A 26,833-nucleotide genomic window follows, 5' to 3' on the forward strand; every position below is an offset into this window, starting at 1 on the left:
ACAAACTGGGATCATCTTGGCTACAAATCCAGTAATCCTGTTAGGGTTTGCTGGTGCTGAACCACGGCTGTTTGCTTAACCTTTATGGCTTTAATTCATGGAGAAATAATTGGAGTTTATGGTGCAAGGCTGGCTTGGTGTTGCAGGGGGGACTTAAGATCATGTGTTTTTCTGTCTTGCTTCATGATCTGTGTATTAGAAGTTGAAAGAATGGAGCTCAACGGGTGTTTAGGCAGTGCTTCCATCAGAGCTGGACTTGGAGGAATTTCCCCTTGGAAGGGGCTGCCAGAGGGGTTTGGAGTCCCCATCCCTGGGGTGTCCAAGGAACAACTGGATGTGTGCTGGGTGACAAGGTGGGAATTGGGCACAGGCTGAACTCCATGATCCCAGAGGGCTTTTCCAGCCTCAGCAATCCTGGGTTGTTCTCATGCTGTGCTCCTGCTGCAGGTGGAAAACGTGAAGCTGCTGGATCGCTACGCCAGCAGGAAGGCAGCGAGCGGGACCCTGTACCTGACAGCCACACACCTGATCTACGTGGATGCCTCTGCTGAAGTCAGGAAGGAAACATGGGTATGGTGGGCTGCAAACACACCTGGGAAAGCTGCTTCAGGTCACAGGATGGGTTGGTGGGGAGAGAATTGAAGGATTGTCCCATTCCTCCCCTTCAGGGACACCTTCCACTGTCCCAAGTGCTCCCAGCCCCATTGTCCAGCCTGGCCTTGGGCACTGCCAGGGATCCAGGGGCAGCCCCAGCTGCTCTGGGCACCTCCCCACCCTCCCAGGGAACAATTCCTAATTCCCAATACCCCATCCATCCCTGCCCTCTGGCAGTGGGAAGCCATTCCCCCTTGTCCTGGAACTTAATGCTCTCATTTCCAGAATGAGCAGGTTTGGGATTTCCAGAGCCATACTCGTCTTTTAGAGCATTTTGATCCCAAATGCTTCCCAGAAACAGCTGGTTTGGAAGGAAATGAGCACCATGGTGACATAACTTGATAGAGTTCACTCATGGAATTAGTGTCAGTTCAAGGAATGTAGAAAACTTCTGTAATTTCCTGTTTAAAACTCAATATACAAGGCCACTAAATGTGAATGTGCAGCTTTTAGAAGTGCAGACTTAGCCTGAAATGAGCCTGTTTTGTTAATTCTAAGGTGAAATGGGAATGACAGAATGTATTTCATGTGGAGGTGAAAGGAGAGCAAAGTGCACCAGGTAAACTGAGCTGCACATCTGTCTCTGAAAGAGATTTATCTAAATCTGTGGTTTTTTCAGTCCTGCTTTAGTTCCCTGGGTTTTGGGTGCAGTTTATGTTTGATGTCACAAATCAACTCATTTCCTGCTGCTCCTTAGCTGCAGGAAGCACAAACAGCTGATGGTATTACAGAGGTTTCCTATCTGCTTGCACTGCTCACAGCTTTATCAGTGACAAATGATGTTTATTCGCTTTTCTCCAGATCCTGCACCACCACATCTCCAGCGTGGAGAAGCTGCCCCTGACCACGGCTGGGTACCCCCTGCTCATCCACTGCAAGAACTTCCACGTGGCTCACTTTGTGATTGGGCAGGAGAGGGACTGCCACGACGTGTTCACCTCCCTGCTGAAGCTCTCCCAGCCAGGTGCTGGCATTGGGAATGTGTCCTGGGAATCTCTGGAATGCTCCAAGCTGAGCCCTGGGAAAGCTCTGCTGCCCCACGCTTGGGTTTGGGAGGGAGGAGTGGGGTCAGAATCAGCATCCAGCAGCAGGGACGAGGGCAGGGCTCAGGGAGCTGAGCTCTGTGGAGCAGGACATTGCTTCCAAACTAAACACAGTCTTGGGAGCCAAGGAGGATGGAGAGAGATTGTTTACAGGAGCCTGGAGTGACAGGACAAGAGGGAATGGATTCACACTGACAGAGCAGGGTTAGCTGGGGTATTGGGAAGGAATCCTTCCCTGTGAGGGTGGGCAGGCCCTGGCACAGGGTGCCCAGAGCAGCTGGGGCTGCCCCTGAATCCCTGGCAGTGCCCAAGGCCAGGCTGGACATTGGGGCTTGGAGCAGCCTGGGAGGGTGGAAGGTGTCCCTGCAGGGGTGGCACTGGATGGGCTGTTGCAACCCAAACCTCTCTGTGATTTTGTCACTCTCTGGCAGTGGAGTGACGTGGTCTCCCATGAGGAATTTCTGGACAGCTGTGCAAAGTTCATATCCCAGACCTGGCCACTGCCAGTCCCTTGTGCCACCCAGCTGTTGGCTGCGTGCAGTTCTGCCCTTTCCAGCTGATCCAGGCATTCACAGAATTCCCAAACCCCACAGTTTGGCGTCTTGGCTGTGTTTCCAGCAGCATGGTTAGGCTGCTCTGCACTGTTTGCTCAGTGAAGCCTGTGCTTCACCCTGCCCTGACTTGGAGTCACTCTTGCAGTGTGAGCCAGACACCCTCAAAAGCCTGTGCTCTCTTCTAGCTCCAGCTTTTTATTCCAGCATGGATGAATCTTCAGGCTTTTCTTGCAGGACAGCATTCCACTGAGCTCCTGCCTGGCTTCTGCCTCTGGCAGCCTCTGCTTTTGGGATGCTGGAACCCATTTTGGAGTTGTGTTATTACGAGGATGTCATTTGTAGTTGCAATTTGTGATGGTGTCACCAGGCTGAGGGAGGGGAATTAATGGCACCAGGGCTGGGCTGGAAATCCTGTAGGAGAAATGGGCTTTGCCCTATTTGCCCCCCATAGATTAGTTTTTTAAGTTGATATTAAGGCCTGTGTCTACTCCCAGCACCCCCCTTGTGCTCTTTGGAGTTATTTTAGTTCTGAAGTCTTGCCTCTGATGCTGTAGCTGGCAGGTTTGTGGTGTTACATTTAAAAGCTGTCACTGGTTTTTGAGGTTTGAAAATTAGAGGTCTGGGTAGTGCCTGAAGCGTGGGAGGTGTCGCTGCAGGGGCTCACACCAGTTTCCTTTGGTCTCAACTGTGTAAATGCTGTAGCTCTTTCTTTTCTTCTACTTCTTGATTGTAACAGCACATTTTTGTTGTTTTAAGATGCCTGAGTGTGCTCCCTTCATGGATTTTTGGCAGAGCACATCATTGCTGGTTGTTTGCACACACGTGATGGACAGCTCTGGGTTACCTGCTCGGTACCCAGCTGCTTTATCAGCCTCTGACAGGTTTCCCTCTGTCTCTGGAGCTGCCTTGGGAATCAGCTGGATGAATTATTGGTTGGATTTGCATTTTGTGAAGAGAGGGAAGGAGGTTGGGATGCTAAATGGGCACTTGTCAGAGCCAGCCTGAAGCCTTTGTTGGGCTGACAGCAATATTCCAGACATCCCTCACGTTTTCCAGTCTCAGAATTTGTTGCTGAGCAGTGACCTTACAGGTGTGCAGGAGCTGTTGTATGAACTCTCCACAGATAACAGATCTTTTAGTCCATGTTTTAATGGTGGTGACATAAATCCCATCTAACATGCTTACTACAGTGAATTCAGGAAGAAATCATGAGTTTAGGAAAAATTACTTCTTCCAACTTGGGCTAAAACACTTCGTTAGAATTAATGTATCTCCCTGCATTTGGGAACTGAGTATTGGAAATTCCTGAGGATTTCAGGATGAATTTCAGCACTTGGTACTATCCCAAACCAAAAATCTATAAAAGGTTGAGAAGTCTTAAATATTTTGAATACTCCTCTGTGGCACTCAATCATTGATTTCCAGAAGTTTTGGCCTCCTTGGGTGTCTTTCCATCTCTAACTTGTTGATTTTTTTTCTTTCTCCTTCCCAGTGAAACCCGAAGAACTTTATGCTTTTTCTTACAACCCTAAAATGTCCAAAGAGAGCCGGGAGATGGGCTGGAAACTGATTGATCTGAAACTGGATTACCAGCGCATGGGGATCCCCAACGACTGCTGGGAGATAACAGATATTAACAAGGACTATGAGGTAATTCCTGCCCAGAGGAGCCATTCCCTGCACTATCTCCTTGTTGTTATTAATGACAGCCCTGCTGCTGCCTCTGGGGAGGAAGGAGCTTTGTCTGAGACAAAGCAATCATCTTGATGGGGAGTTGCAGATGATGATGCTCCAGGAGGGTCACCTTGTTGTGTTTGATCCCCCGGCAAGGGAGCAGAGCCTTGTTTTTCTGCAGAAATGTCAACCCATCTGTTAGGCAAAGCCTCAAGTACCCTGAGCTGCTTTTGGTGTTTCCAAAGCCTGTCCCACCTGGCTGGTGACAGATGTGGAGGAGAGAAGGAAATGGCAGCAGTTTGGATTGGTGGGAAATGAGGCAGAGTGGAGAGGGACCAGGGAAGGGAGGAAGGGAAAAACAGCAGTGGAAAACAGAGCCTTTTTTGCTTTCTCACTTGGATCTTCTACTACCTAAGGGCCCTCTGTCATTTCAGTCTGAGCTGCCTGCTGCTGTTATTTTCCCTGAAAGGCCAACTTGGATCTAAACAACATGAAACAAAAGCATTTGTCAGCAAGCTTGTTCAAAATCCTGCTCCACATTATTTCCCTTTTTATTTCCTCTGGGGCTGTGTGCAGTCAGACCTGGCTGTTGAAAAGCAAGGCAAGCAACTTCAAGGAAGACACCAACATATTCATAACCCTGAATCTCTTTCCCTAGTAACTTTCTTTACTTTAAGCTCTGGATTGAAGAAATACAAGCCTGTGCTGTCAGAGGTGGCTGCCAGTTTTACCTGCCTGTGCCTGTGGGGGCCTGAACTGAGCTCTGATGTGAGGTGCTGTTTCCAGTACTGCTGTGGCCATCTCAAATCAGTAATCACTCAGAGGCTTTGCTTGCTGCAGTGGAGCTCTCAGGTGCTTTAGAGTTTCCTCACGGTTTCTAGCCTATGTTTTGGAGTTGTCAAGCCTGAGGTGAAGCCAGGCTTGGAGAGCAGCTTATCTTTGAAGTCCATGCTGCACAGACTGTGCTTGTTTGAGGAGAAAGGATGAAGCTGCTCTCTGACGATTCCACCTGAGTGCTGGAAGTGCCTTTAGTGTTGCATAACATTTAGAGAGAACTTTTAAAATAGACTTAATTTCTTTTTTGTGGAAAGGAGTTCTTGGCTGTGAGGGTGGGCAGGCCCTGGAATAGAATTCCCAGAGCAGCTGTGGCTGCCCCTGGATCTCTGGCAGTGTCCCAGGCCAGGCTGGACAGGGCTTTGGAGCACAGTGGGACAGTGGAAGGTGTCCCTACCCATGGCAGGGGGTGGGATGGCTTTAATGTCCCTTCCAACCCAACCCATTCTGTGAATTTAATTCAGAAACTTCCATGACATTTCTGGATTTAAAGAACTTCTTTGAAGCTGCTTTGTGCAGTCCAGTTTTTAGGTTCAGCTGCTGAGTTGATTGTTTCCTGCATTGTTTTCCTGAACACCTCGTAACCTCATAAGCTAAAGATGAATTTTTCATTAATTTTGAAGTGCTCAGGAGCAATATCTGGTTTTTTTGCTCTGTTCTCCCTCAGGTTTGCAGCACATACCCTCCTGAGATCGTGGTGCCTCGAGCTGCCACCAAGGCCGTGGTGATGGGAAGTTCAAGGTTCAGGAGCCGAGGGCGGATTCCGGTGCTTTCTTACTTGTACAAGGAAAACAATGTTAGTGCTTCACTGCCTGCTGCCTGGGGGGAGTGAGGGCTCTCCTTTTGTCCAGTTCCCTTCTAATGGAAGGAAAGAATAAGATAATTATTAGATTTGAGGCCTTTGAGAACTGTGCTTCTCTTAATGGCTTTCATTTTGAGTCACAGAATGAGCTGAAGGCAAACACTTGGAATGCATCCAGAGCTCTGCCAAAAGCACAGACTTTCCAAGCTTCCTGTTGGGAATTTTTTCTTAATCAGCTTTCAGCAATTCCTTCTGATGTGGGGTTTTTTAATCTCCTCTTTAGCTATATTGAATAATGTTTTACCGAGTTATATGTTGACTCGGCTGAACTTTCTTAGTATTGAAGAGGAGGAACCATCCTGAAATAAATCCCCACTAGTTCAGAATAAGTGAAGGTTTCATTTTTTTTTCCACTGAAGACCAGAATGTAAATTTGTAACTTTGCTGCCTCAGCAGTGTTTTAGATGCTGATCTTAGGAAAATTCAGTCACAGCCAAATTGTTGTTTTCCTGAGGAAGCATGCCTTGACCTGGGCACTGCTTGGAGCTGTGCTGGAAACTAATGAAATTTCCTTAAAATACACCCTGTGTGAATAACAAAACTGATAATAAAAACATAAAAGAATGGTTTGGAATAGAAACCAAATGGAAAACATGAGAAATTGCTGCCTTCCAGTGTTTTCAGGAGGCTCATGGAAAGAAGGGAGAGGGACTTTTATATGGGAACATAGTGACAGGGCAAGTGGGAATGGTTTTAAACTGCCAGAGAGCAGGGTCAGATGGGATATTGGGAAGGAATTGTTTCTTGGGAGGGTGGGCAGGCCTGGCACAGGGTGCCCAGAGCAGCTGTGGCTGCCCCTGGATCCCTGGCAGTGCCCAAGGCTGGAGCACCTGGGGATAGTGGAAGGTGTCCTTGCCCATTGCAGGGGGTGGAATGAGATATTTTGAAGGTCCTTTCCACCCAGCCATTCTGGCATTCCATGAACTGCTGGCATTCGGGGTGGTGACCATCGGGCAGAGCAGGTGGAGCCTCCTCACCCTCACTACTCCAAGTTCCCCAAAGTTGTCACCTGTGAAACGTCCCAGTGTGTGTCCACTGCAGCAGCAACTCCTCAGAAGGAGCACAGGGGGCAGTTAAACTGTGACTCTGAGGGGTGTGGGGCAGGAGGGGAGGCTGAAGCTGTGAGCCCAGGAGCAGAGGCTGAAGCTGTGAGCCCAGGGGCTTTGGGGCAGGAGCAGAGGCTGAAGCTGTGAGCCAAAGGCTTTGGGGCAGGAGCAGAGGCTGAAGCTGAGCCCAGGGACTCTGGGGCAGGAGCAGAGGCTGAAGCTGAGCCCAGGGACTCTGGGGCAGGAGCAGAGGCTGAAGCTGAGCCCAGGGACTCTGGGGCAGGAGCAGAGGCTGAAGCTGAGCCCAGGGGCTCTGGGGCAGGAGCAGGGCCCTGGCAGCAGGCTGACCCTGTGTCTGTGTGTCTGTCTGTCTGTGTGTGTGTGTGTTGCAGGCCGCCCTGTGCCGCTGCAGCCAGCCCCTGGCCGGGTTCAGCGCGCGCTGCCTGGAGGACGAGCAGATGCTCCAGGCCATCCGAGAGGCCAACCCCGGCTGCCCCTTCATGTATGTTGTAGACACGAGGCCAAAGGTACCTCCATGGGCTCTGGGCTGCTTTAAATCTCATGTGTGAATGTGCAGTGCTGTTTCCAGTTCATTCTGTCACAACTCTGGTTCGGTCCTGCTGCAGGAATGTGGGATTGGGCTCCTGGTCCAGGGTGTGCAAATGGAATGTGAAGTTCATCCTAAGGATTTTTGCCTCCTGGAGTATCCTGGCTTTGAGGTTTGATCTCTTGTGTTGAGATGACCCCAAGGTGTTAGAAAGTCTCTTTTTCCCAGCCCTGAGACCGAAAAAGAAGACAGGATTCCTTGGCTCTTGTTCTCAAGGCTGTTTATTTTCTCTTATCTAATACATTGTCTTTCTGACCCCCTGAGGTCTGTCCAGCAGGTTGGGTTGGGGGACACTGACTGCCCTTGGGGTGGTGTTATTTTTTTGTACTAAAAACTCCGTGTACTTTACAATAATTTTCCAATACCTATCACCTATGTTAGACAGTCTGTCTCTACTCTAAACCAATCCAAAAGTGCCACCATCACAGCAGAAGATGGAGGACAAGAAGAAGAAGGAGAAAGACTGGACATGCCCAGATTCCTCCATCTTGCCTCTCGAACTCCCATTCTAAATCCCCAAAATTCTACTTTTTCCCCCTGTGTTAAATTCACTAACATTCTACTCAAACTCTTGTGGCTTGTACATCTTCACACAAAGTTGGTAATTGTTTCCATGGGCTAAAATCCAAGGCACAGGTGTTTTTGTGCCAAGGTCTCTGAGCTCCCTGCCAGGGTCTGGAATCACCCAGGGCAGCCAGAGGGATGTCCTGGGTCCTGACAGAGGTTTGTGTTCAGGATGACCTGATGGAACTGGCAGTTGTGAACCTGGCTGGGACAGTGAAGCATTCTCCTGCAGAGTCCTAAAGGATAAAGGAGAGAACTGGAAGTGGAGTTGGAGAAAAGCCTCAGGATTCAGTTCCACAAGGCTGAAGTGCTTTTCCTGGCAGATCTGGGAGGAAGTGCAGCTGTGAAAAGCAATCCCTCCCATTTTCTTTCCCTTTTAAAAATAAGACACATGATGGAGCTTAATACAACTCAGCCCTGCTATCTGGGGCTAGAACTTGGGAGCTGTGGGGTTTAATTGAAAGGAAATATTTGCAAAATGAAAATTTTAATGACTGTCATCTTGAGAAACTGAGTTTAGAAACCAATTCCAGTGATTCTCCTGTAAACATATGGATTAGAAGTGTTGGTAGAAGCCAATTAGAACACAAGGGTTTTCATAGCTCACAATTATTTAAATGGAAAGATTTAAATTGCTCTGATTATTTGAAAATGGAGCTTTCTGAGAACCTGCTCTGCTGTTCAGATCTTGCAGTTATTTTATATAAACTACAAGATTAGTTAAACTCTGACAAGGGCAAGAAAGAAAGTGTATTTTTGGGGAAAACAGGGAGTGTTTCCCATCTTGCTCCAGTGGATATTTTGGCTTTTAGTGTGACATTCCCTAGAGATCCCTGTTCTGCCATGATATATGCATTTCTTCTGGGACAGACAGCTGCCAGTGGCAGAGATGTGCCACTGAAATCCTTCACTGGTGGCAATTTGTGCTGAAGCATCTGGTGATAACAGGAGAATCTATAATTGGTGACACTTGTAAGGCAGCCTGTCCCACTCTGGCAGAACTGAGGCCCTGAGGTTATTTCACAGTTCCAAAGGAGTCTGCACCATATCTGACTCTTCTTTCCCAAAAGCTGCCCAAATTGATAAGGGGAGGTTGAGCTGCTCTGTTTTCTGTCCCCACCAGAGATGTCCTGGTAGCTCTTGAACTGCTTTGGGGAATGTTAAAACAACTGATTTATTTTCTGCTTCTGTCTTGCAGTTCCTCTGTTCTTTCTGCTCAACTTCAATGTTTCTGTGTTTCCCTCAGGTGGTTTAATTTTCTCTGTGCATGTATGTCTGTGAAAATTGGGAATTGCTATTTCTATACCATGTATGTAAAAATGTTAAAAATGGCTTTCCTAGTTCTGCTTTTCTGTGGCTGTCTCTGAATTTCCTTAGATAAACTCAGTGTCTCTGATAGCAGAAACTGGTGGTTTATACTACCCTAAGCAGGGCTTTAATGAGCCTCTGACTAATGAACTGCAGTAATTTTAATGAAACAGCTGAAAGAACTGTCTGGGAGGTGGGGAAGTACAGCTGAGTAACAGCTTTGTCCAGTACATTTTCTGGGAGATTTAAACAAAAATAAAAAAAGGACTTGCAAAACAACCTCTCTGAATTTTGTTGTGATTTTCTCTTTCTTTTCTCTTCTGCTCCTTGAATTTGCCAGTTGAATGCCATGGCCAACAGAGCTGCTGGGAAGGGCTATGAGAATGAAGATAATTATGAAAACATTCGCTTTAAATTCATTGGCATAGAGAACATCCATGTGATGAGGAGCAGCCTGCAGAAACTGCTGGAAGGTGGGTACAGCCCTGGAGGGGTTTGTCTTTCTTACCCCTCTGGACAGAACTTCCTGCCAAACATCCAAATATTCCATGCACAAACATGTTCTGATGGAAGCAAAGTCAGCATCTTGCTTTGTTTGCTGCATTCAGGTGGCTGAAAGTATTAATGCTGTAAAAATGCTTTCCTGCTTGACATTTTCTTTGTTCTTGTGCTTGGTTTTATAGTGGTTCAAAAATAGCAACTAATACTAAAAGCATTCCTTGATGAATGTGCTAAATTAATAGAAAAAGGTTAAAGAAATATTACATTTTACAGCTAAGACAGTCTCATTGTTGCTTCATGACTTATTGAAGGAAAACCAACAGAGGTTGCTCAGAAATGTTTTTTGGGGTTTGCTATATTTGGATTATTAACAGTATTTCTGAGTTGAAATGCATGATCTTCCAAAGACTTGAGTCTCATACATACTTCATTCTGACTTTTCATTTATTTCTGATTCCTGTTAACCAAACTCCTTTAAAATGTATTAAATTAATGTTTTAATATCTAAATATATGGAAATGCAGAGTAATTAAGCTCATTGTGACCTTAGGGAGGAATGCAAAGCAGGGCAAAAGAGTCACCTGAGATTGGGGATCGATAGAATTTTGGACAATTTTGCAATTCAAGTGCTGTTCTCCAAAACAGGAGTTTACTATTTTAGTAGGCACCATAATGCTCATCTTTTTTTCAAAATAGTTGGGTAATTGGTGCTCCCAGGTGGCCCTGCAGGATCCATGGTGACCTTGGACACAAATGGGGCTGTTCTCCCCCAAAAGAGTGGCCTGATCACAACTCTGAGTCCTCAGTTTTCACTTCCTGACAGATTTATTTTGTGGTGGGAGAAGAGGCAGAATAAAAACTTGTTTGCTCCCATGTTCTTCTCCAGCAGTGATAAAATCTCATTCACTGGGGCTTGTGGACTGTTCTGAACTTTATTACTCTAAGTGTTTTCTGTGCTGGGTTTCATTACAGCAGCTGAGTTGCCTTCAAGGTTAGATTTGTTATTTCTGCCTTTAAATTTGAGAGAAATAACTTCAAATCTTTGGGAAGTCAGCGAGTGGTTGTAGATGTGATGGTGATTTAGAGTGAAGCAACAGCTCTTTGCTGGAAAAACCACAGCTGAATAAATTAATGAGCTACCCTTTAAACAAAGAGCAGGAGAAGATTTCCAGAGCCTCAAATTCTCACAAAACCAGCGATTTTTTAGTTGTGAATTTTAGATACACAACCATTAGTGTGTCCTTTAGACAGGATATTGCTGCAAGCACTTTAAATTTTCGGGGGGATAATGAGGAGGTGCAGGGGATGCTGTTCTGACTCTGTGTGTGCTCCCAGTGTGCGAGATGAAGTCTCCCTCCATGAGCGATTTCCTGACGGGGCTGGAGAACTCAGGCTGGTTACGGCACATCAAGGCTGTCATGGATGCAGGTGTCTTCCTGGCCAAGGTAAAGCTGCTCTCCAGCTGCATTCCAGAATGCCTCCTGCTCTCCTGGGGACTGCTGCTGGGGTGGGAAGGTGGCTCTGAGGAGAAGGTATTGTTCAGATTGGTTTAATCTCTCCAAAATGTTGGGTCGTGCAGCTGCTGGGCAAATACAGGTCCTGTGTCATGTGTCAGGGCTTTATTAGAGCTCATGTGAAACAGAAGATCACAAAATGTGAATAAATTATCTTTAGAAACCTTTCTATATAGCAGTGCAAACAGCTCCTAACCCTGTACTCATTATTCATCCACTCTGCTCTGCTTGAATTGAGGGATTGTTTTGACTGGTTTGTTTTCCCCTGGTTTGATGTGATGTGGACACTAATGTTGATTATTCTACACAGTCCTCATTTCTGCAGAGCTGGTGGCTTGCAGGTCAGGCAGAAGGAAGGAAGGAAGTCACTCAGGAGTAGTACAGGGTGTGCAGGAAGTGTGTGGTGAGAGGAATGAGTGGTAAATGTTGGTTGTCTCTCACAATTTGCCCACGTCATGAGCAAGGAACTTTTGTTTCTCTCCTGCCCTAAGTGGCAGAAGGTGATGGGATAGGGGGAAGCTGGCATCAATTCCTCTAATTTATCTTGAAGTTCTAATCCCTGGGTGTCCAGTTGTTCTTTACTCATCCACCAGATTTTTTCCTCAGAGGAAGAGCCTGGGAATCCTTGGCCTTCCAGAGATCACAGGGTGTGACTGTGCTCACAGGGGTCCAGGGATGAGGGAAGAGACAAGGATCTGACTCCATGTTTCAGAAGGCTGATTTATTATTTTATGATATATATTATATTAAAACTATACTAAAAGAATAGAATAAAGGATTTCATCAGAAGGCTGGCTAAGAATAGCAAAAGAAGGAATTAATAACAAAGGCTTGTGTCTGGGACAGAGTCCGAGCCAGCTGACTGTGATTGGCCATTAATTAGAAACAACCACATAAGACCAATCACAGATCCACCTGTTGCATTCCACAGCAGCAGATAACCATTGTTTACATTTTGTTCCTGAGGCCTCTCAGCTTCTCAGGAGGAAAAATCCTAAGGAAAGGATTTTTCATAAAAGATGTCTGTGACAACAGGGACTGTTTTTACCAGCCTGCCGCAGCACTTTGCTCTAGCTGGGCCTTCTCTTGATGGACTGGTGCGTTTTCACAGGCCAGGGGAGAGATGGCCCCCATTCCCCCGGGGTTTTGGGGTGGTGCAGGTGGGGGCCAGCCTTTCCCTGAGCCCTGTGCTGTGTCCCTGGCAGGCTGTGAGGGAGGAGAGGGCCAGCGTGCTGGTGCACTGCTCCGACGGCTGGGACCGCACGGCCCAGGTCTGCTCCCTGGCCAGCCTCCTCCTGGACCCCTTCTACAGGACCTTCAAAGGCTTCATGGTAAGGACATGCTGCAGGTCCAGAGCCAGCAGGCCCTGGGGAAGGGCTCAGGCCATTTCCTGGGACAAGTATGGGTGACCTGCATAAAGCAGCTTTGGTTCTGTAACGAGCTGCAATTGCTGTGAGCAGCACGGCAGCAGCTGATTGACAATTCCCAAATCCTTGTTTCCTGCAATGTCTACATGGGAGCCACTAATGAGGGATCTCAGCAAAGGATGCAGCTCTGGCAGCACTCCACCAAAAAGTGCTGCAGGAGTTTGTCCTGCAGGTCTCTTATCTGCTGGGATTTGAAATTGGGTGAACTCAGCCCTGTCCCTTGTCCATCAGTCAAATCTGCATCATTTCACACATTTTTAAAAGCCATTTCATTTTCATTTGGCTGTTTGCTTCTCATGCAGGCTTTTTCTTAGTTTGCAGCCATCCCTGCATGAATTCAGGGCAGTCTGTGATGTTTCTTTCCATTCATCTCTGGTTAAATACCTGAAGAGCTGCTCTGTCTCAGGAGAGCTCCTTGAAGGAATCCCTGAAATCAGAAAAATGCAGATTTTGCCTTTTCCAGTGCCAGGGCTGTTTCTTTGCATTCCATGCTGGTTTTATTGTTTCTATTTTTGTTTCTGGGTTATATTGCAGTCTTTTAACAGTTAAAATTCCATCAGCACATGAAACATCTGCCTGGGCTTTGTCCCTGAACAGTCCTGCATGAACTGAGAACAGGATTTCACTCAGGGGCAGAGCAGTGACACAGACACATCCCTGTCTGTCCTCATGGTGTGTGGGCACAAGTCCCCTGACATGGACTTATTCCTAAATGAATTTATCAGCAGTGCAAGGAAGGGAAAAATTCAAAAAGCAATTTAAATGAAATTTTCTAGGAACTCTGTTGTGAGTTTCTGCCTTCCTCCTCTTAATCTGGATGATGATAGCAGGAATTATCTCTAAATATGATCCAGCAAAGTAATGATGGATGCAGCTTCAGTCAGGTGGTTCCTTGTGAGACATCTGTAAGGAAAACAGATTATTTTATCTTATTTATCTGTAAGGAAAACAGATTATTTTGTCATATTTACCTGTAAGGAAAACAGATTATAACAGTTATTATTTTCTATAACTCCAGGCATCTCTTTAAAAAATGCCACATAGTTATTCTGATTTCATCCTGAACTCCTCATTACTCAGCTGTACTTCATATATTTCTTTTTGTCTGTTAAACATTTGTTGAGCTTCAGTTGCTGATTTATTTTGCTGAATATCACAACACTCTTTTCTAAATTAAATAGCACAGTGTAATATTAAGCTGTTAATTCTTTGAGCTCTATATATTTATATATTATTATTTTAACAACTTAGAAACTCCCTCAAAATGATAGTTTTGAAATGAGTTCTGATTCCAGCAGGGCCATTGCCTTGGTAACTAGATAATCTATAAATCACAATTCCTGTTCCCATTGATTTCTGGGGATATATTCATAGCAATAGGGTCAGCAGGTTGTCAGCTTTTTAGGCTCTAACATCAAAGGTTTCATTTTGCTTTTTAAAGCAAATTAATGCTCTTTTCTTAATCCCTGCTTTGAACCTGCAGGTCCTGATAGAAAAGGAGTGGATTGCAATGGGCCACAAGTTCTCACACAGGTGAGAGGGGCACATTCCTCTGAGGGGGGAGTGAAACCAAAACTGGCTGCAGGTTTAGGGGATCCCATGAAAAATTGAAATTAAAAGGAGAAAACGTTAGGAAAATACTGGCATTGGTGACACAGAGCCAGGGTCTGCTAGGGCTGTTATTTCATCACTGTGCTTTTATTCTTTACAAAATCATGGGTTGAATTCTGGGTGTTTTTCTACCTGCAAAATTCTATTATTTGAGGAGTGCTAATCTTGGAATCACAGAATCATGAAGGCTGGAAAAGACTTCCAAGATCATGAAGTTCAGCCAGCACCAGCACTAACCCTTGTCCCCAAATGCCATGTCCGTGCATCTGTTGAGCACTTCTAGGGATGGTGACCCCACTCTGTCCCATCCATAGTGCTCCAGCCAGACCTGGCAATTCTCCTGGTAAATCCCTGGGAGAGCATCTCAGCCACTTTGCCAAGATCAAACCATAAACCTGACCTGGAAGAAAACTGATGGCAAGGGGACGTTTTGTGGTGGGTGACAGAAGATTTATTCTGCTTTTTACACCTCTGTAGGTGTGGCCACCTGGATGGGGACCCCAAGGAGGTGTCCCCTGTGTTCACACAGTTTGTGGAGTGTGTGTGGCAGCTGATGCAGCAGTTCCCCTGCTCCTTCGAGTTCAGCGAGCGCTTCCTGCTGGAGATCCATGACCACGTCTATTCCTGCCAGTTTGGCAACTTCCTGGGCACCTGCCACAGGGAGAGGGAGGAGCTCAGGTGAGCTGGGGGCTTCTGGAGCCAGCAGGCCACAGATCCCCTGGAATGTCTGCAAAAGGGTGTGTTTTATAGAATTGGATTGTGGATTAAAACCATTTATCAAGGGGATGTTACCCTTAACCAACAGGAGGAAAGAATATTAATTATATCCCAAAAATATGTTTTGGTTTGGAGCACAACAATAACTTGCAGATATCCCTTCTGGACAGGAGAGTGTCCATTTTAATATCCTGTGCTTATGAAATCAATCAGATCCAGCATAAAAACAATTCTTAGCTCCCTTAATCTAATTCTGCTCCCAACAGCTGCAGTTATTAATCCACTTGCTGCTTATTTTTAGTGATCAGATGTTCTTTGTACTTGCCAGAATCTTTGAGAAGACCCATTCCCTGTGGCCTTTCCTCTTACAGAGGAAGCAGGAGTTGAGAAATCCTTTGTACAGAGGATTTACAGCTTACAAAGAGCTTCAACCAAACACTCTACCTTTCAGTTTCCAGTAAGTGGCTCAGCTAAAAGGGGAAGGAAGGGGACATTTCTTTCATTAATAAGTCATGTTAAATCAAATAAATTTGCACTGATTAGCTTGGTTTGTTTTACCTTTCCCCTCCATTCCTCAGGCATAAACTAAGAGAAGCAGTGTAAAGGTACAATAAGTTCAGATGCTGTAATTTTAAGATAATATTTGTAATTTGGTATTGAGAAAGGAGGGTGGGGAAAGGCAAGGAAAAGCAGAACTTCAGGCAGAACCACACGCACCCCCTGACTGCTTTCTCTGTCACACTGAAGTGTTTGACACAGTTCCTCTTTTCTTCCTTTTTAATGTATATTAAGGAAGTCTTTCAAGCAAGAATTTTGGTGCCCAGTTCAGGATTTTTCCCAGGCTTTGTTTCTGCATCACTCCTGGGCCCTGTTGAGAGAGAGGGAGATGAAAATGAGATTTTAAGTGCTGTGTGTGCAAATGAAAGTTGGGAGGTTGGGCTGATGCCTTGTGAAGGCTGACCTAGAACAGAGGCTGGACAGAATTACAGGATAAAGTAGGGATTTATTAAAAGGCCTCAATGGATCCACCTTGGGCAGCACAAGAGCCCAGCCAGGGCTGCACCCAAGATGAACCAAAATGGTCACAAAATCTCCAACAGCTTACGGGGTCTCTCACTTCGATCAGATCTGCTCCATTTGCATCTTGCAGTTCATTGTCCCATTCCAGCTCCAGCCCATGCAGTCCCACCCTGCTTGTTTTTCTCTCTCCAGCCCACGGTGTTTGTGCTCTTGGTGCTGAGATTTGGATCATTTGTCATTGGTCCCCAGCTGGGGAATGAATTGTTTTGTCTCCCTGCTCTGTGCACAGAGCTCACCATCCCTAATGTGAAGCCCAGACCCACACACCAGAGCAGCACAGAATCTGAAAAATAGAAAAGCTAAAGCCTGAGGCATGAGGGCAAACTAAGAAGTAGAAGATAAGCTGCCCAAGCTTCCAATAAATCTGCTATTTAAAAAAAAGTATTTTCATCCTATTCTAATATTTACTGCCAGATTTTTTAACTTGAAGAAAAGTTGTCCATTGCTATGGAATTTAATAATCGAATGCTGTGGCAGGTTTTCAAATTAAAAAAATTCCTAATCTCAATTAATTAAAAATATTAACCAGCATCTATTTGTTGGCAGTAATGTCCAGCTGAGCCCCTAAGTGCTGTTTCTGGCTGTTTTTGAGGTTCTGGTGTGGGATGTACAACCGCTTTGACAAGGGCATGCACCCCAAGCAGAGCGTGCTGGAGCAGCTGCTGAGCTGCCTGAGGCACAGCGTCACCCTGGAGGACAGCGCGGCGCAGCTGGAGAACGTGAGCACAGGGGCTGCAGCTCCCGGGGGGTTGGAAGGGTTAACTCCCATCAGTATTGGCCATTAAATAGATACATTGTGCATGTAATAGATAAATATGTTACATATATTATATTATATATAAATAAATGTAATATAGATATATAATGAAAATGTATTAAATAAATATACTGTATAAAATTTTACATATACGTACCATAAATATATAAATATTGGCCATTAAATAGATAAACTGTGCATTTAATATATAAATATATTATTCCTTGATCTAAATTAGGAAATTAATAGTTGTAAGATCATAAATTGCTCTGATAACTTTTAACCTAGAATCAGAAGTTGTTTCGCACATCTCCAAATTGATTGCTTTTCTAACTAAACAATTAAAATTTTCCCAGCTCAGCTGGGAACTGAGCCTGTGTTCCTCATGTGTAGTCTAAATTGTATGTAATTAGCTCTTTAATTTCTATTAGAATATGAAACAGCAGCCTAAGGTTCAACAAAGACAAGACAAATCCTGCAACCTTTACAGGAGCAGCGTTAGTTCCGTGTTTGTGTGGTATCAGACTGTGGTCACAGTGGCAATTTATTCAGAAGTAGTTTTAGTGTTCTCTGCAAGGACTCCAGCTTCTGTCTTTTCTCCAAAATAAATCCCTGTTACAGAGAGTCGATCCTTGTTGATGATGTAGAGGAAAAAAGCAACAGTAGGTGTTGGAGAGCAGAAACCATTCTGAAAGCAGGCAGGAGCTGAGGATGTACCCATCTGTAACATTTGGGTTTCTATCACTGGAAGAATCCTTTTCCCTTAGGAACAAAGTCTCCCTTCCACTCACCTCCTTTGCCTCATCTCCTTACCAGGAGCAGTGTTTTAAAGTGCCCAGGGAGGGCAGGTGGGCAGGGACAGCAGGATACCAGCCCATATCTCAGTTGTGGAGGCTGAGCCCAGGAAGGGGCAGACCTGTCCACAAGGCCATGAAAACTTCTTCAAAATATATCCTGTTTAACATCTTTCATCAGGAGTTGCTGATTGGCAGTGCCCTGGGAGAAGGGTCATGCCAGTTTTTGTAGAGGTTGTGCTTGCTTTATGTTATATTAATATTTATCCATCTCCTTAACCAAGGGGGATTGAGGAATGGTACCTGTGTTGGCTCCTATATTCAGCTTCTTACTGCAATTAGGTGTTTAAAATGTCTCCCTATCCCCTGGTACTAGAAATATTTAGACAGCTTATTGTATTATTTAGACAGCATATATCTCTCCTGTGATACAGGCTGATGAGGTTTAAAGGAAAACAAAAAAAACCACCCCAAGAAACTGGGGAAAACTGAAACGGTCCATGGGGCTTTGTCCATTTCTAGGCATAATTTGTGTTGTGTGTAGCACTCTGTGGCAGTTACTATACAGCTAGAACATTTCAAACTTTTCTCTCTGCAACAAATATCCTACTAATGGCCATTTTTCATTACTTAGACTGCAGTAGCCTAGTGTGCTATCTCTGTTCCAGAGACAGGAGCTGAGTCTCAGAGTCAGATAAAATCTAGAAAGAACAGAGGCACAGAAACACAAGAGTGAGGGCATGGGGGATGCAGAATCAGATGATCACAGCAAATTCTGGGAAAAATCTCATCATTTTAGATGCCTGCTTGGTTTTCTCTGTTAAACACATTTATTTCCCCTTTTCCCATCATATAAAATCAAATCAGATAAATACACTGACAATTCATGCAAATTTATTAAACAGGCCTTACTATAATGTAAGCAAAGATACTCCTTCACATCTCTCCTAGGAGCAAGAATCCTGTTAAAATTTTAGTTTAAAAAATGTGAGTGCAGTTGTTTTGTTGGGGATTTTTTTGCCATTCACTGTTGTAGGGCCAGGATCCAAGTCAGCCCTTCATTTCAGAGTAAATGCCATCCTTACTTTACTCCAAACATGGATACTCCATGTGCTTTGTTTAGAGCTCCATGACAATGACTGATGTTTGTGCTATTTCAAGGTACTGGAGCTTTGTTCTGTGCCCGTTCTCCAGGGCCCTGCCAGAATCCTTGGGCTGAGGTCAGGAGATGCTGACACCAAGCCAGATGAATCAAACCCCATGAACCAACCAGCTGGGTGGAAATGAGGGTTCAGTGATAAACCTCTGTGTGATAAAATCCCCAAAACACCCCCAAACAAATCAAAACACAGTTTTTAAAATACACCAGTGAGAAGAACATCAGTGCCCTTTGCTGGGGTAATGTGAATGCTGAAAACTTCAGCTTTATTCAGATTTATTGGTTAAACACTGATGTTTGTGTCAGACGTGGCAGATCTGTGTCCAGGTATTCCTGATGTTTGTGTCAGGCATTTGAGGATTTGTGTCCAGCTACTTCAGTGCTGGATTTCAGAGCTGGAAAAGAGGCACTGCCACTGGGCTGTTGTTGTGTTGACACCTGGTTTTTGTCCCTCTCTGGCATCTAGGTATTAATTATTTGTTTTTATGCCTTTTTATTTGTGCAGAAACTCCCTATCCTGGACGGCCCCTTGCCCAGCAAAGGCTGCACCTCACCCAAGGCAGGAGCTGCTGCTGCCAAAGCCCCAACTCCTCCTCAGGACTGTGCAGAGGGAGCAGCCCCTGTGCTGAGCAATGGCCCCTCCCTGGGGCAGCAGAAGCACAAGGAGAGCCCAGCCCAGCCCCAGGATCCCGGAGCCTCCAGGGAGGATGGGCAGGCTCAGCACCAGGGATGAGCTCTGGAGCTGCTGGGAGAAGCTCTGGGGAGCTGCTGCAGCCCCCATTTGCAGCTCAGTGTGAGTAGGGGTGTGCAGGGCTGGGGAGCAGCTGCTGGGGGACACCCCCAGCAGCACAGGTGATGCAGAGCTGCCAGGAGCCTGCCTGGCATTCCTGGGAACTTGGTTTTCAGTGGCAACACGTGCATTTCTGAGGGTTAGGGCTGCCTGCCAGCTCTGCTGTTTGAGGCTGGAAGAAATCTTGCCAATTCCACGAGGAGCTGGGCAGTAACTGCAGGAGGAAGGATGCAAATCCCTCTGTTCTCAGTGGTGGTCCAAGGTCATCTTAAAACAAGAAAAAATTTCAGTCCGTCTTCAAATGATAAAAACCCCCCAACCTTTCTTAGCTGTGAATGAATCTCTGCATGGACCCTTGCCTTGTAGCAGAACTGATCCATGTTTTGTTTCCTATGCATATTTGTTACACAAAACCAAACCCCCTGTGCCTTCTCTGAGACTGTGTCCATGTCCAGCCAGGCCACTGCAGGTTTTGTGCTGGAGTTTGCAGTGTGCTCTTGGTCCTGTCTGTAGTCAGTGTTTGTGAGAGGTTTTCTTCTGCTGCAGCTTCTCCAGGGTTTTTGCTGTTCCTCTGAGTTCAGCAGCTTTTTCCAAGCTGACCTCTTGAAGAGCCAGCTTTTATGGACCTCCTTTATTGATGGGAGTGCAGAGCCAGCCCATAACACATGGATTTGTGATAAGAGGGAGGATTGGAAATGAGGAAAGGCAGCAGAACATTTATGTGGAATTTTTCTCTCTTATTTTATGATCTTTGTTAAACTGAAGCAAGAGAGTAACTCTGTTCCAAGCTGGAATCATTGATGAGACAGCAGTTACAGATGGGGCTGTGTTCTGGTATTGAAATGGGGCCTGAAATGATAAAATCACTTGCTGAGTGATTCTAGGGAATGTTCACATTCCAGGAACTTTAGGGATGTTTTGTCTGTCTCATGAACAGTATCTCATGGCAGTGAACTTGGGAAGAAACAGAAGAAGCAAGGACTTCTCTCCCAGGGATTGGGTGTCACAAATGAGTGCTTGAAGGTCACCCAAAGAATCCTTGGGAGAGGCATCAACAGAAGCAGGTTTGATGTAAAAAAGTGTGACCAAATTCATTTGCAAGGTTCACTCTGTTATTTATTAAATGGTTAAAGCACACAGAGAAAAACTAAAATAGAAAATCAGGCAATCTAAAACTACAATCAGCCAGCATGGAGGCTGGGGATGGACAAGGGTCAGGATGAAATGGAATGAAATTAAATAAAATTAAATGAGGAAGATTCTCCTCTTGAGTCACAGGGTTCAGAGTGGAGCATCCTCCCAGACTGAGCCCTGGAATTACCAACAGTTCAGGCCTAAAGGTTTCCTGGAATCAGAGAATCAGTAGCAGCACTTGAACTCAACAGCAGAGGATCAGCAGGTAAGGAATTGAACAAGGGTTTATGAAGAATTCCCTATAAGCACAACAGGAGCTCCCTTGGAGGCTGAACTCACAAATCCAAAGTACTCCATAGTCCAGGAGAGCAGCATTCCCAGTGCTTTGGCTCTGGCACAGCCCCAAGGACCAGGTCCAGGTGTATCCCTGGGAGAAATTCCCCTCCAGTTCCTTGTTTACAGAGAGCTGCTTTTATCAGAGTCACTTTCCAGCCTGGCTGCAATTTGGGTCAATATCTTCCTTGGAAAGGTCAATAACAAAAATGTTCCACTTGCCTTGTTATTCAGGCAAGAAAAATCAGATTCCAGGGCTGGTGGCTAAACCCAGGAGTTTGTACTCCAGCCCTGGGAGCAGCCAGTGTTCCTGATAAGCTCAGGGTGCTGCTTATCAAGGTCAGGGCCTGAGGACATTTCTGAGCTTGTGGTGAGGCCTTGGGAGTTTGGAGGATTCCCCTCCCCAGGAAAGCTGTGCCGCTGTCCTTGTTGTGTGCTGGATTGCACAGAATCCTCCTGTGCAGCTCTGTTCAGGATGCTGCTCTGCCCTCTTCTCAAGCTATTGTTTCAATTAGGTGCTGCCATTAAGTTTTCAAATCAGATTTGCTCTTTTATAAAAAGTTTGGAAGCCAAGTGAAAATATTTGAGCCTTCCCAATCTCCAGTGAAAGCAGAAACATTCAATTGTAACAGCAGAAAGTGCAATAACTCTGCTCATGTGCTTTTAACCCATGGTGAAATCACTGGGTGGATCCAGTGTCCAAAAGCCAACCCAAACCTCCCTGAGTGGCTGTTCTGGGTAAGAAAATACCTATTTTATAAAGCACATGAAAGATCCAGGGAAAAAGAGAGCACAGAGTTTCTCCACTGCCTGGAATGGCAAAGAGGAAGTTTTTTAGCATTGAGAGTTTGTCAGACTTAAATAAAGTTGTTGTCAAGGAAGGAGTGGGAGCTACAAGATTGATTGATTAAAAATGGAACACTAGAAATACTGACCCAGGTGTGACTGATGGATCAGCCCTGTCTTTTCTTTCCAAGGGGTAATGGGCAACACCCATCCCCAAATCTGAGAGAAAATGGGGCATGAAGCCAAGACAGGCACTTTTTAGGACCAGTTATTCTATGGATCATCAGTTCTTTGAATATCTTTAATAAATTCTCTAATTTTCATTAGAGATCTAAAACTGGAGAGGGTTTTGATTGACTACTGAAGGACTTAAAAGTGGCATTGGTTAATTATTGTACAAATCCAGCTTGCAGAAGGCTCCTGGATATGTTTGTATGGTGCTTTGCCTTTGGAATTGCCATTGGAGGAGTTTAATACTCTTGCCTTGTTCATAGAAAGGTTGTCTCCACAAAACTCCAATGTTACTACAAGTGTGTACAACCACCACCAGGTTACTCAGTGTTGTAAGCTTGGAGTAATCTTGCTGCTTTTAACTCCAGTGGCAAAACAGAGCCAAACCCAAAAATTAATGTCTTTTAAACCTCTTGGCTTTCATGTGTGCAGGCTGCAGTGTATTAAAAGCCTTTCATGCTGATGCTGGAATTTAGGGGCTGGAAAAGATTCCAGGGTTTCCTCTTTTTCCACGAGCCTGTGGTTTGAAAACCAATGAAGGAGAAGCTTTTTGGTTTTGGTGGCAGCTCTGGGCTGTTTGGAGAGCAGAAGTGAGGAGGTGCTCAGAGCTCTGCAGTGTCCTGAGCTCAGCTGGGATCTGCTGCCCAGGAAATCTGTGTTCCCTGCCCTGGAGCATCCTCTGCTGCCCAGGAAATCTGTGTTCCCTACCCTGGAGCATCCTCTGCTCCCTGGAAATGTGGGAGGAATGGAGGAGCTGTTACTGCTATTGGGAATCTGCTGCTGCTGGGGCAAGTTCCTTCTACTGATTGATTCCTGGGGGAGCAGCTGTGCTTTGTGAGGTCAGAAATCCTGCTCTTATTTGGAGCAGTGCAGTTCTTTCCATTTGGATTCCTGTCACTGGGAGAACTGGGAGGGAAGAGGGATCTGATTTGCTGCAGATGGGCTCTGCTTGTGGAAAACTCTCCCTTTTCTGGAGCTGCTCCTGCCTCACCAGGACATTCCATGGCTTCTCCAGGACATTCCATGGTTTCTCCAGGACATTCCATGCCTTCCTGCCTTTTCCCAGTGTCTCCTGTGCTACAACCAGGTGTAACCTTGTAGTGGCCTGTCATACTCTGTGTTAAAACTCCTACTCTGAAGCACAAGAGGGACTTGTGGAGCTTCATTTGAAATGTCTTAAATGTGAACTTTGTTCTGTGGATTCTTAAATTGGGGTTTCCTTTTGCTGTTGTCACCTGTGGGAGAGAAAATCCAATTGGTGCTGTTTGCTCTGCAGGGAAAAAAGTGGGAATAATTGGGTTGTCCATAGTTTTAGTTCTCCATGGCCTCTTTGGGGGTGAGGAAAAGCAGTTTGTAAAAGCTTTTAGGTCTGCTTTGGTCTGTTCTTGTGCTTAGTGATTGCCTTTCCAAGTTAATTCCTTGGAATAAAAATCCACCTGCTCTGATCCAGAGCCATCCTGGCTGGGCTGGAGGAGGAGGAGATGGGCTTGGAGGGAGCTGGGGACCTTCAGGAAGCTTCCCCAGCCGTGCAGAGTGGGATTTGGCAGGAGCTGAAGGTGCCCAGAGCTCCACAGGATCTCCAGGTGGGAATGTTGGTGTGGAGCAGCCCTGGGGTGTTGTTTCCATCACCTCTGGGAGCAGAGAGCCCTCAGAGGTGCTCCCAAAGCTGAGGCAGCCCCAGGAAAAGCCTTGGAAAGGGAAGAGCTCCTGTTGAGGCTCCTTCAGCTCCTGCAGACCTGGCCTTGGGCAGCTCAGAGGAATTTCTTGGCAGGATGCAGTGCTGGGTACCCAGGAGTGACCAGGAGCATTCCAAAGGGTTTTCCTCTCCTCCCACCCCTCTGCTCTGTGCTGGGCTTGTTTTATAGGCACCTCTCCCAGCTATTCCTGGTTTCCATCCTTCCCTCATGCACATCCAGCCATTCCCTGGGGGAAGAACCTGCTCTGCATGTCCTATTTGTGTTTAATTATCACCCAGCACTTGATTAATTAGCTGAGGAAGCAGGGGATGGTAAAGCCTGTGCTTGGGACCAGGCAGCCAGGTGGGCCATTCATTAGGGCAGGTTTGCTAATGACATTAATTAATGTGACCCCCTGGGAGCTGCAGGAGCAGGGCAGGACCAAGGGGTTGGTTTTATATCATTTCTGTATTCCCATCTATTTAATGTAGCAGAAACTACTGGAGTAACTCAGCACTGGATCCCATCCTCTGGCTGGATTTTCCTTGGCATCCCCAACCTGATCCTTGTAGGAATGTCCCTAAAACTGTGTCTAGTGCTGGCTGGGAATGTCCCTGTGGCTGTTTGTGTCTGTGTCACTGCTGGGGGACATTTGTGGGGGGAGAGCCCCAGTTTGTGCCCCAAGGGCTCTGTGGGGCACTTCAGTTCCTGCACTGCTTGAAGCTGATCTTGTCTAGAGGAGAATTGTGTCTTTTCTGTTTGTCCCATGGAGTCTCTCTTGGATTGCAGGTATTTTTATTCCCTACAAAAATAAACACTTGGCCTTTTTAAAGGAAGTGGCTGCTCTGTTTATTGGGTGGTAACTCAGAACCCCACACTTGGAAAGGTGGAGTCACTTAAAGGATTTTAATTAATAAAGTGAGTGTGGAGCCACTTCCCCTCTGCAGAACAGAAATGGGGTAATCCCCCTGGTTTGGGGAGTGCTGGGTGTTAAAAACAACCCAAAAAGGAACATAACTAATGGGAAAAGGGGAATATAAGCAATGGCAAAGGTTATATAACCAATGGCATGGTAATATAACCATGTACAAATCTTGGTGTCTTCTGCAAATTGTTCTATTCTGGGTCTTTTTTTTTTTAATTTAAATTTTCCTTTCTGTGTTAAACCCAAGTGTCTCCTCAGTGTTTCCTTGCTCCTGGAGAGCTGCCTGTCCCTCACTCACCTGCCACAGGTGTCTCCAGGCTGACTTCCACAGCTTTCTGAGGAGCAGCCAGAGCTGCTGGGAGGAGCTGACTCCCAGCTTCATGGGGCCAGTGAATAGGTTTTTTTTTCTGATGGCTTCAGAGTGAAGAACCCACAGTCCAGCTGCTGATGGTATCCTGGAAAAATGCTCTTTTCTCCCATTCTTTTTAGTCATGGCTAGTGAGGTGTTAGAGATTGGAGTGCAGACAAAGTCAGCTGAGAGGGGAAGATGCTCAAGAGGGAGATGGCAGGTACAAAACTTCCCTGGGAACCCTGGAACAGACTCCAGACCCACCAGCCAGCCCCTGATGAATATTTTCCACCTTAAAAATGGGAATTTTCTATGTTTTAAGGGCCTGGCACTGGAGTACACTCAGTCCCTGGGTGTTTCTCAGGCTTTTCCCCTTCTTGCTAATTTTAAATGTTCTTAATGCTGCCAGTGAAATCCTTCATTTACCTTAATTAGACTAGCTTTGCATTTAATTGGATTATTAGCATTAACACTGGCTAGAATTGATAAAGCTGCAATTTAATTTGGGGGAAATTTGGACAAAAGGTGTGACAATTGGAGCTGCTTTGAGCTGCAAACAGCTCATGGATTCCAGTGTTCTCCTGGAATTTTATTTTCCTTCTCTTTGGAGGAGTGGAGGGTATGAGAGGGGAATACAAACCTCTCTTAACAACAGGTCTTGGAGCTGTGGGAGGCAGGGAAGGGATCCAGTGTGAATGGGAATCAATAAAAACCTATAAATAACCAAACCCCCCCATGGATGGAGCAGGGGGCTCTGGGCTGGGCAGCTGGGGCTGCCCCTGGATCCCTGGCAGTGCCCAGGGCCAGGCTGGACAAGGTTGGAGCAGCCTGGGACAGTGGGAGGTGTCCCTGCCATGGCAGGGCTGCAATGGGATGGATTTTAAGGTCCTCCCCACCCAAACCATCCTTTTATCTGTTTTCCAATAGGGAAGGTGCAGTGGAAATAAAGCATTGAACTCCTGGGGCTCCAGTGCTGCCAGAATTCCTCAAGGAATAACTCATGGAGGAGAAGCAGCATGGCTGGATTCCTCCTTCCTTTCTAACTCTGCATTTTGTGTGTGGATGCACCAAATCAATCAGCAATTTCCACCAGCAGGGCCCTGGCAGGGATGTGCAGTGCAGCCAGGGGATGCTGGGCTGCTGTCCCTGCCCTCTCCTGGGTAACTCCTGGATGGAAAACAACCACCTGGGTAACTCCTGGGTGATTCCTGGGTAACACCTGGCTAACAAACACCTGGGTAATTCCTGGAAAACTAACACCTGGGTAACACCTGGATCAGGTGCTGCAGGTGAGCAGGCAGCTGGGAGAGCCCAGGGCTGAGGTTTGGGATGCTGGAGCAGAGCTGAGGGCACAGAGGGAGATTGCAGATTCCAGAGCTGCGCTCTGGCAGTGACTCCCTGCCCGAAGGCAGGAGACACAGCAGCCCCATCCCCAGCTCTGCTCTCCCAACCTTGAGCACTGTTAGTAAATCCCTAATCCCTGCAAAATCATTTATTTGGGACTGTTTAGCTCTAAACTTTTAACTGCTTAGCCCTGCTAAATCCACAAGCTCATTAGCTCTCTTCAGCTGCGTTAATAACGATAATCTCTTTAATGGGAGCAACTCTGGACAAGATTTACCTTCCCAAAAACCCCTTGACTGGCACTCAGTACCCTTCTGCCCCCTAATTCTTTCCCAGTTACCAGGGAGCTGATCAAGAGCTGCTTGAGGAGCAGAGGCCAGGTCAGCCCCTGGCTCAGGCAGAAGGTGGAAGCTTTTGCCGGCTCCTCGTCCTTCCCTGGAGTTTGGAGCAGTGGGAAGCTCATCCCCAATGGCTCAGGCTGGAGTGTCACCCCTGCCTGGGCTCCTGCAGGGTGGGGCTGCCTCTGCTGCTGGAATATCCCCTGGGATGGATGGATGGA

The 26,833-nt window shown here is 46.2% G+C and overlaps 1 protein-coding gene across 1 annotated transcript; it reads left to right on the plus strand.

Moving 5' to 3' along the window:
* The first annotated feature begins 380 nt into the window (after positions 1-380).
* MTMR8 (myotubularin related protein 8) lies at positions 381-24,492 on the plus strand. The gene is given in 14 exon segments (XM_005428716.2): positions 381-430; positions 432-570; positions 1,456-1,618; positions 3,744-3,901; positions 5,427-5,555; positions 7,060-7,194; positions 9,487-9,619; positions 10,983-11,092; positions 12,367-12,492; positions 14,072-14,121; positions 14,677-14,877; positions 15,245-15,373; positions 16,589-16,715; positions 19,212-24,492. Coding segments are annotated over 14 exon segments (1,878 nt in total). The 3' UTR covers positions 19,440-24,492.
* The last annotated feature ends 2,341 nt before the right edge of the window (positions 24,493-26,833 follow it).

Source organism: Geospiza fortis, unplaced genomic scaffold, assembly GCF_000277835.1.
Source record: "Geospiza fortis unplaced genomic scaffold, GeoFor_1.0 scaffold117, whole genome shotgun sequence".
Classification (NCBI taxonomy): Eukaryota; Metazoa; Chordata; class Aves; order Passeriformes; family Thraupidae; genus Geospiza; species Geospiza fortis.